A 10311-nucleotide genomic window follows, 5' to 3' on the forward strand; every position below is an offset into this window, starting at 1 on the left:
GTACTGTTCTTGAACAGGCTCTGATGTGGAGCAGCTCCCCACCAGGCCTCGTCCCCACTCCCTTAACCCCTACCCCTCAGAGAGAGGGCAGAACACAGAATATGAAGAGTCCTTTAATCAAAAACTGCTGTGGCAAAACCAATACAATATTGTAAAGTAAAGTAAACGAATTAACTAAATTAAAAACAAACAAACAAACAGAACTGCTGTGAGACTGGGGCAGAGAAGGGGCAAAACAAGCGGCAGAGGATGCCCTGGTGGAGGCAGAACAAGAGGCAACAAGCTCGGCCACAGCTCGCCAGCCCCGGAGGTAACAGCTGCTCCTCTTGCAGGAAGGCACTGGGCTCAACCTGTGAAACAGCAGAGTCAGGGAAGAGCCTCAAGCCAGGGCCAGCCCACAGCCCTGCTCAACAGCCAACGTTGTGGGAAGGAGTAGCAATGTGTGACACTCACTTCAGAGGATCTGGAACTTCTCAGCCAGGTACTGCATGGAGGCTGCAACAGGGAGAGGCATAAACAGGTGCTCCAGACAGACGGACATAGAAGCCTGTCCCCCTGTCCCCGTGGGGAACCACCTAGCCCTACACCCTGAAACCCACATACCCCCAGCCCAGATGCAAAGAGCTCTGGGCCTGATCACTCCCCACTACCGGAATTAAATGTGGAGCCATTTCCTAAAAGGAAACAAAATGTGCCAGCAGCTCTCAAGCTCGGGGCCACGTCCAAACCATTCAAAAATTGTCTCGCAAAATATCCAACAAGAACCTTAGAGGCCACGCCGATCAACAAGGCATCTCTACAAGTCCTATCAGAAGGAGCTCTCAGGACTCGAACGGCTGGCAGAGTGTGCACGCGGTCCACACAGTACTTTGTTACTTGTCCGCATGCCCAGCTGAACATGCACCGCACGCTCCAGGGACAGGCTTGCTAGGTTCTCCTCCCCACAGGAATGCTGATCCCTACGAGGCCCCCTGCACCTGCAGCCCACCCCACCCAAAGGGCCCACCCTGCTTCTGCACTAAGAACCCGCTGCTCTCTGTCCCTGGTTCCTCATACCTAGTTGCTCCTTAAGGTCGTCTATTTCTCTCTGTAGCACTACACACTAGGCCAGCAGACACAGGAGGAAGAGAAAAGGTTAGTATACACCCGCCTCCCCTCTCCTCCTCTCCTCTTCCCCGGGCCCTCCATCCCAAAGCCAGGTGTCCAGACTGGCAAGGCAAAGACTTTCCTCAGTGGAAAGGAGGTGGGCTCCCTCCCTGGGGTGTGGGATGGGACGGCGGGGAGGGGGCCCACACACGTCAGTTGCACTTGGACCCAGATCCCACCATGGGGTTTGGGTGTGCACTTCCAGGAGTCAGAAGCAGCATTACCCGAGGACAGCCCTGCCTTCCAGGTGGCTGCTGCTGCCTTTTCGGTCTTGGGAGACGGTCAGCTGGTCTCTGGTCACCTGACAGGGAAAGGACACACAATCCAGCTTCCCAGGCTCCCAGTGAGGTGGAAAGGGCCAAGCAGGGTCTAACGTGAGGTGAGGCAGTACCACCCTCTGCTAGCATCAAGCCTCCCCTGCTCTGCCCGGCAGGCAGCCCAAACCTTCTCTCTGGGCCTGCCCCTCCTATTCCTCAGGGGCAGCCATTTCACCACGATGGTCGCCAAAGACTGTGGTTCTGGGTTCGAGCCTCCCAGAGCGGCAGCCACAGCCAGCACCTGGGAGAGCAATGTGGGCCAACAGCACTTCACAGAAAAGGCTATTAGCCTGCAGGTCTACGCCCAGAGTAGCTGTTGGGGCACTGCCACCAATCACCCCTGCCAAACAAATCCCACACAGAAGGTGATGGGGCCAGGGCCAGCCCTGTTGACACCCTGTTTCCCATGGGAGAAGCAGCCTCTGAGCCCCCAGGAGAGAGAGAGAATCAGAGACAGAGGTTTCTGCCCTCACCTCTGGTCTCCACCTCCCCCGCCCCCCACCCTCCGCCCCATATCAAAACCCAGGACACTCACCTGAGGGGCCAGGCCCTCTGGGCATGACTTCTCCCTTGTTCACGGCCACGGGCTCTGAGTTTCTTGAATCCTGCCCACCTCTGATGCTGAGGTTGGCGCTGCTGGGTTCTCCATGATGCACCCGTGAACAAGATGGCCACGGCCTGTCAGTGGTTAGCTAAAAACAAAGATTTCTCACTGATCTGCAGTAAGGATGTGTGCGTGTGTGCGTGCGCGTGTGTGTACCAGTGCATTTATATGTCCATGTCTGTGTGTGAGAGCTCGTATGATTCAAGACCGAGCTGAGGCAGGGAATTGGGAAGACAATCGAAAGGCTGATCTCTTTAGCACATTCTCCGTCAGTCAGCCCCAGGCCAGCAGGCAGAGCTGAGCTGGGGACAACAGTGTGGCACTGAGAAAGTCTGGGGCCCCTGCAAGGAAGGTTTGGGGAACAGCTAGGAAGTAGGATTCAGGAAAGTGATGCGTCTAAACACTGAAGCTCTGTGAAGCTTTTAAGGGGTCCCCTCAAATCAATTCAGCTACCAGCCCTGCTTTCCACGCCAGCCCCAGCCTCGTGGAGGAGGCTGGAAAGAGGCCAAGGGTGGAGAACCGAGCCCAGCACACCCAAAGTGCTACCTTCACATTTGTCCCTAGGAAAAGGACCCCAACCTGGCATCCTAATGACCCAGTGACCGAGGGCCACCCAATGACGACCCCTGAGGGATGGAGAAGGGGAGCACGGGGTGAAGACATGTGTCCTGGGGAGGGTGGCAGGGGCAAGAGTGGGGAGAGAGGAGGGGCCTGGCCTACTCACTTGGCCCTTTGTGACTGGGTCTCTATTTGGGTCGTTGTCTTCTCCCGACACCGCCACTGCTGCCACCGAGTCCCGGGCCCGCCTAGCCACGGGCTTCTTCCCAGCGCCGGTGTGCTTGGACTCTTTGGCTCCCCAAGGGACCAAGGCATACTTCTTGGACCTCCCAAGCAGCGGGATGCCGAAGATTGGGGGGAAGGTGGCCGGATCCAGGGGAGTGGCCGAGATTCCCCGCCCCCAGGAAGGGAAGGTTCTCCCCAGGGCAGGTTTGGAGACGCCCCCAAAGGATTTCTTCTCCTGGACCCTCTTCCTCCTAGGACTGGGCCGCGGCAGCCTGGCTGTAGTGGCAGCTGCGGGAGCTGCTGCTGCTGCTGCTACTCCCGGGTAGCTGGGCAGGCTGCCCCCCTTCCCCCGGAGCACGCTCTGCATTTTCTTAGGGGGGGAGATGTCCTCCTGGTCTGCATCGCCCTGCCTGCCCTGCCTTTCCACAACCGAAATCAATCCTCGCGGAGCTGAGGACAGGCAAGTGCCTGGCACGTCAAGGAGATTCTCCCTGCCTTGCACATTCGAGTGTCTGGGTGTGTCCCCGGGATCCTTGGGGCTGTTCAGCTTGGCCTGGCCTCCGTCTTTGGGATAAATGCTCACTCTCATAGGCTGTATCTCACTGCACTCATCAGAGGACTCGGAGTCGGAGAGCAGCCCGGCTAGGCTTCCTGAGGGGGGCCACTGGCGATCCACAGCCATGTTCAACCTACTCTTAGTGCCTCTCTTAGGGTTCCCCCAGGCCCGGCCTGCCCTGGGCCCGCCGACGCACAGAGGGCCGGCCTCAGCCTGTGCCGCTTCCCCACACCTCTGGGCGGCCGCGCCTCGAGTGCTGGGACGCGCCTCGAGGTCCCGCAAGGCAGACACTTCGCCGACCGCGTATCTCTCCGGGGACATGTGTCTGCGGATGCCCAGCAAGTCCAGGTCGGCCAGCTGCTGCAGGATGGCCGCCACTGACTCGTCAGACAGCTGCACGGCGTACCCCGTGTCGTCGGCCGGGGAACCAGGCCGGCCTTCGCGGCCCAACAGCACCGGCCCTCCCGCTTCCAGCACCGCCCGCTCCAACTCGAAGCCCTCAGAGTCTGGGAAGCCATCCCCGCCCTCACCCTCGCCGCTTCGCGGTGCCCCTGGCTCGGGGCCGGGGTCGGGGCCGGGACCCCGTGGGGCTGGGGAGCCAGCCTCAAGGCCGCTGGTCTGCTCCCCACACTCTGAGCCAGCACCCCCTCCCCAAACAAACACCTCATCGTCTGGGGAGCTCATGTCGCGATCTGGGTGGCTGCCGGACCCGGGGCGGCGACGATTTATCAACCGAGTCGCGGCGGCGGCGATGATGGCGGTCAGGGCACGTGAGGCACGCGGCGTCTGGAGCGTGCCGTCAAGCACCACACGCACCCTACGCAGGAGATCGCCGCAAATAACGCGAGGCTTTCAGCGTGCCAGCGCTGCGGCCTGCTCATTGGTCTGGTTTCCGCCAACCAGCACGCGCCTTGTTTGCCCGCCCCCTCGAGGTGTAACCAATGGGGTCGAGGGCCTCCTCCGGTTTGCTGCCAAGCCCAAAGGCCATGCCGGCAGTTGGCGAGTTGGCGGTTGAAGGTCATGCTGCGCTCGAGTGTACCTCTGTCAAGCCTCTCGTCCCACCTCCTCCTGTCCCACCTCCCGTTTCCAGTTTCCGAGTCACAGCCCTGAGCCCTGACCGTGTACAAAGTGGGTGGAGCGGGAGGCGGGTGGGAGGGGGCGGGGTACTGAGGGCGCTGGGCGCCTAGTACTTGCTGAAAGCATTTGCCAGCCTTCCTTCCACCACAAGTTTTATGACCCAGTGAGAGAATGGGCAGAGGAATCCCGCACTCAGTGATCAGTGGTCGGCGTACTTCTCCCCAAATGGCCAGAAGACAAAGGGATCGTAGTTTTGTTCTGTAACATCTCTGCCTCAACTACTCCATCAAACGTTCTTGGCAGGCAGATTTGGGGGACAGACTGGGATTGACCTCCCTCCCTCAGCTCTTTCCCCACTCTGAGGCAATTCAAAGAAGAGAGAGTCTCAGTCAGTGTCCAGTTACACCCGCAAAGATGCTCACCCCTGCTGATCCTGGAGATGTAAACTAAAACCACGAATCGGGCTGCACACACTAGGATGACAAGCTTCCAAGTGCTTAACCATTCCAAGAGTGCGAGAGTTTAGGAGCAAACCTCTGTGGCGGTGGTGCAAGAAATCCATTTGGGAGGTAATTTGGCAGAATCTATGAAAAGCAACTTACACAGCAGAGACCCCGTGCCCGGCACTCTTCTAAGTGCTGTACGTAAATAGTAACGCTTCCTTGTGACACTCCTAGGACTATAGTGCTAATGATTACCAGCCTCTTCCAGGTGAGGAAACAGGTGCTGAGAGATTCGGCCACTGGCCCACGGTCATTTGGCCCATGGGGGTCAGTGGTAGAATTGAAGCCAAGCAATCTGACTCCAGAGTCCTTGCTTTGACCCAGAGATCTAAAAAAGCTATTTTCCCCCCTCTATCAGGAAGTCCACTGCCTGGCACATCTTCTGAAATTGAGGGTTTATTTCTAAGATCTCTTATTTTACTCCATTGGTCTATTTGTTAATATGGCAGTAACACACAGTTTTGATTAGTGTAGCTTTGTAGTGTTTTGAAATCAAGAAGTGTGAGTTCTCTACTCTTTCTTTGGGCAAATTGTTTTCCCTATTAAGGATCTCTTTCAGTTCAGTTCAGTTCAGTCGCTCAGTCGTGTCCGAGTCTTTGCGACCCCATGAATCGCATGCACGCCAGGCCTTCCTGTCCATCACCAACTCCCGGAGTTCACTCAGACTCACATCCATCGAGTCAGTGATGCCATCCAGCCATCTCATCCTCTGTCGTCCCCCTCTCCTCCCGCCCCCGTTCCCTCCCAGCATCAGAGTCTTTTCCAATGAGTCAACTCTTCGCCTGAGGTGGCCAAAGTACTGGAGTTTCAGCTTTAGCATCATTCCTTCCAAAGAAATCCCAGGGCTGATCTCCTTCAGAATGGACTGGTTGGATCTCCTTGCAGGGATTCTACTTAAATTTTAGGACGAGTTTTTCTATTTATGTAAAGCATGCTATTGGGATTTTGATAGGGTTTGCATTGGATCTGTAGATCACTCTGGGTAGTGTGTTAGAAGAACAGATCCAGTGGAGTGTGTGTGTGTAAAAGAATTGACTCATTCAATTATAGAGGCTGGTAAGTCCAAAGATCTAGAGGGTGAGTTGGCTAGCTGGAGACCCAGAAGAGCCAGTGGTTTAGCTCTAGTCCAGGTTAGAAGGCCTAAGAACCAAACCAGTAGAGCTGATATTTCAGTTTGGGTCTAAAGGCAGGAAAAAAAAACAAACAAACAAACAAAACTGATGTCCCAGGTCCAAAGGCTTTCACGCAGGAAGAATTCTCTTACATGAGGAAAGTTTGCCTTTTTGTTTTGTTCAGATTATCAACTGATTAGGTAAAGCCGACCCACAGTATCGGGGAGAAATCTGTTTTACCCCGTTGACTGATTTAAACGTTAATCTCGTGAAAAAGCACCCTACAGAAACACCCAGAATAATGTCTGACTAAATGTCTAGGCACTCTGTGGATTAGTCAAGCTGACACATAAAATTAACCACCTGAGATAGGATGGACTTCTTAACAATATTTAGTTTTCCAGTCTGTGCAGACAGATGCCTTCCCATTTATTTGTGTCTTTTTCAGTTTCTTTCAGCAATGTTTTGTAGTTTGCAGTGTACAAGTTTTTTGAGTCCTTGCTTGAGTTTATTCCTCAGTATTTTTTCCTTTTTTGCTGCTAATGTCAATGGAATTGTTTTCTTAATTTCCTTTTCAAATTGTTCTTTGTTGGTGTGTAGTAATACAACTGAATTTTGCTTTTGTATTTTGTGTCCTACAACTTTGTTGAATTTGTTTATTAGTTCTACCAGTTGTGTGCGTGTGTGTGCGTATGGGTGTGTGTACTCTTTTGAGTTTTGCATGTACAAAATCATGCTCTCTTACAGAGTGAATTTTACTTCTTTCTGATTTGGATGCCTTTTATTTCTTTTGCTTTCCTAACAGCTCTGGCTATGACTTCCTGTTGTTGAATACTAACATAATGGTGAGAGCGGGCTTCCTTGCCTTGTTCCTTACCTTAGAAGAAGAGATTTCAGTTTTTCACCACTGAGTATGATGTTAGTTGTGGCCTTTATCATGTCGAGGTAATTTCTTCCTACTCCTAGTTCTTTGACTGTTTTTTCTCCTGGAGTGTTGAATTTTTTATGGGCATCTATAGAGATGATCATGTGATTTTTGTCCTTCATTCTGTTAGTGTGTTAGTCTGTTTGAGTTGCCAAAACCAAATACCACAGGCTGGATGGTTTAAACAAAAGACATTTGCTTTCTCATAGTTCGGGATACTAGAAGTCCAAGATCAAGGTGCCAGCAAGTTCAACTCCTGGTGTAGGCACTCCTCTTGTATTGCAGTTGGCCACTTTCTCTCTGTTTCCTCACATGACATTTCTTCTGTGTGTGTATGGAGACAGAGAGAGAGAGCGCGTGAGAGATCTGGTAACCCCTCTTCTTATAAGGATGTCAGATCCTTTGGGATTAGGGCCCCACTCTTACACCTCTGTGTGTGTTGTGCTTGGTCACTCAGTTGTGTCCGACTCTTGGTGACCCCATGAACTGTAGCACATCAGGCTCCTCTGTCCATGGGAATTCTCCAGGCAAGAATACTGGAGTGGGTTGCCATGCCCTCCTCCAGGGGAACTTCCCAACACAGGGATGGAACTCAGGTGTGCTACACTGCAGGTGGGTTTGTTACTGTCTAGCCACCAGGGAAGCCCAAGGATACTAGATTGGGTAGCGTATCCCTTCTCCAGGGGAACTTCCTGACACAGAAATCAAAACCTATATTGCAGGCAGATTCTTTACCAGCTCCCTCAATTAATCCTAATTACCTCTCTAAAGGCCCCATCTCCAAATTCAGTCACATTGAGGGTTAGGGCTTTAAGATAGGCATTTGAGGGCAACACAATACAGCCCATAATAGGACTCCTTTGAGAATCTATTGAAAGCTCTATACGCCCTCCCAAGAAGACTGTATACATTGCCTCCCACAACTCTGCACACAATTTCAGGAAGTTCTTGGAATCCAGGTTGAGAGCCACTGTTCTAGGTCACCTTCTTCTTTTCCCAGATGGAGAAACAAGAGGTTCAGAAAGGGGAAGTGATTTTCAGTAGGTTAGGAGAGAGACAGGTCTCCTGATTTCTCATCAAGTGCTTGCCCTACCTTACTGTATCTTGTGTTATGTCTGTTAAGTCAGCAATCCACGGTGACCCCAAAACACTAGAGATTCTGTGGCTGCAGTGAAGGGGAGTGCTTCACCTGGGATGCTCAAGTGAGTGAACAAGGCTCTAGCTATAACTGACAGTAAATGGGACAGATTTCATTGTTTCAAATTAGTCAGGAGGTTGGGAAGAAGCTGCACCAGCTTCAACATACATCCACAAGAGTTCTGAGTGTGAGGCGATGGAGGTGCTTCTGTCCTAACAAACAGCAAAGTGGGGACTGAACACGTATAGTTGAACTGTCTGCTGGCCTTGACATGGCACTGTCCCTCTACTCTCAGATTGCTTATTTGTGTCGGGAGATGCATTACTGACAAGATGGAGGCATGGCCCCAACCACTCTCTTCATCCCGCAGGCATGGTCCCGGGATGAAGGAGTTAGGTTTTGTGACTCTGACTTGTTCTTTCCTTTCTTCGTTTGAGTTGGCTGGAAAGAATGTTAAGGTGCTGATTGTTCTTGAGAGAAGCATGAGAAAGCACAAAGCCTTCTGCAGTTGTGCCCAGAAAATAATCTATAAAGTAACCATTGACATTTGTTCAAGGATTTTTACAAAGAATGTCCCAGGATGAGCATGTAGGCCGCAGCTTGAGGCCATGGGAAGGATTGTTATCTGAGACCTGTTTGTGATGGAAATGTTTATGGCAAAGGAAGTTTGCTGAGTTTAGGGTTTAGGAATAATTAAGAATAGTTAGAAGCCTTTTTAGGAGATAGTGAGCTTAGGATACTAAGGGCAAGCAGGATTTAGAAAGATAAGAAATAAACCGAGGAATGTGGTACGCAGCCCAGACGTAAGCATGAGTTGCAGTGTAATCACAAGTAAACACGATTCTGAGAGGATCACTGAATTAGGAACTCTGTTTGAAGGGCAACAATGAGAAGATAAATCTGGGGAGGGGGAGCTGAAAATGTCAAACCTCTGACCTAATGCTTTTGTCAAAGTATAAAAGAAGACCTGATGCCTGAAATAAACATGCAGTCCCGTACCTCGAGTCAGGGGCTACACCATCCCCACCGACACCGCTCATCCCTTCAGGCTGATTCCCTGGCTGCTGGAGCTGGACTCTGGCATATTTGTACACCCCTCAGGAGTAGACCTGTTAGATTTCTACATGAGATTATCTAGCTCTAATATTCTGTACATCTGTGATTCTGGGGCAAGAACCATGCAGGAAAAATCAGTTGAGGCACTTGGGTCCTAGTTCAGTTCAGTTCAGTCACTCAGTCGTGTCCGACTCTTTGCAACCCCATGAATTGCAGCCCGCCAGGCTTCCCTGTCCATCCCCAACTCCCAGAGTTCACCCAAACTCATGTCCATCGAGTCGCTGATGTCATCCATCCATCTCATCCTCTGTCATCCCCTTCTCCTGCCCCCAATCCCTCCCAGCATCAAGAGTCTTTTCCAATGAGTCAACTCTTCACATGAGGTGGCCAAAGTATTGAAGTTTCAGCCTTAGCATCATTCCTTCCAAAGAAAACCCAGGACTGATCTCCTTTAGAATGGTCCTAGAATCATGGGTGAAACTTTTTTTTTTTTTCAAAATGTCTTCTTATGTTGTGCAAGAATTAGCTATAAAGCATATGTAGTTTAAAGAGATGAAAAATCCCTAATAAGCACGAGAAGACCCTTTACATGCTCAGTCATTTAAGGTAAAGTCTCAACAGGAATGCTTCCTCAATTTCTCTTTCAGGTCCATTAAAAAGGGAGGCGAATTATAATAGCTGGAATTCTGAACAACAAGGTTAGAAGATGGAACAGTATGTATAATGGGAAAAGTTATGTTATCTTTACACAGAGGGGTGGCCCCAGAAAATGACTCTTGTCTCATTTCATCAATCAATGAGCATTTAAATAGCAGGTCATTCTTCCTATTGAACCTATCAATGCCACAAACCAGTGTGGAGCCTTCACTTGGGCCACACAAGACTAGAAACAAAAGCAGGGGCACTCACTGCGGGGTGGAGGCTAACATTTCAGGAAAATTCTTTCAGCTTTGCTCCCTACAAAGAATAAGGGAAGGGCTTGAAGGGCTGTGCACACCCACCTACTGCTTCTGTGCCAGTGGAAGGTGGGAGCACACCCAGTCTAGCACATCAATGGTCTCAGTTTCTGTGTGAGGAGAAAGAGGAAGAAAAGA

General features: G+C 51.5%; 1 protein-coding gene across 1 annotated transcript; it reads right to left on the reverse strand.

Moving 5' to 3' along the window:
• Positions 1-454: 454 nt before the first annotated feature.
• On the reverse strand, positions 455-4090 carry LOC138929942 (uncharacterized protein CXorf49 homolog). Its single transcript, XM_070289602.1, has 5 exons — positions 2792-4090; positions 1999-2155; positions 1371-1447; positions 1057-1102; positions 455-495 (listed from the first exon to the last, which is right to left on the reverse strand). The coding sequence occupies exons 1-5, from the start codon at positions 4088-4090 to the stop codon at positions 455-457; spliced, it is 1620 nt and encodes a 539-aa protein (XP_070145703.1).
• Between the last annotated feature and the right edge of the window lie 6221 nt (positions 4091-10311).

Source organism: Ovis canadensis, chromosome X, assembly GCF_042477335.2.
Source record: "Ovis canadensis isolate MfBH-ARS-UI-01 breed Bighorn chromosome X, ARS-UI_OviCan_v2, whole genome shotgun sequence".
Classification (NCBI taxonomy): Eukaryota; Metazoa; Chordata; class Mammalia; order Artiodactyla; family Bovidae; genus Ovis; species Ovis canadensis.

Excerpts from the sequence above, each read along its gene's own strand:
- LOC138929942 (XM_070289602.1), bottom strand. The coding sequence starts at position 4,090 with ATGAGCTCCCCAGACGATGAGGTGTTTGTTTGGGGAGGGGGTGCTGGC. Across the intron at positions 2,156-2,791 it reads ACCCAGTCACAAAGGGCCAA|CTAACCACTGACAGGCCGTG; the intron begins GTGAGTAGGCCA and ends CTTTGTTTTTAG. Across the intron at positions 496-1,056 it reads CGACCTTAAGGAGCAACTAG|CCTCCATGCAGTACCTGGCT; the intron begins GTATGAGGAACC and ends TCCCTGTTGCAG.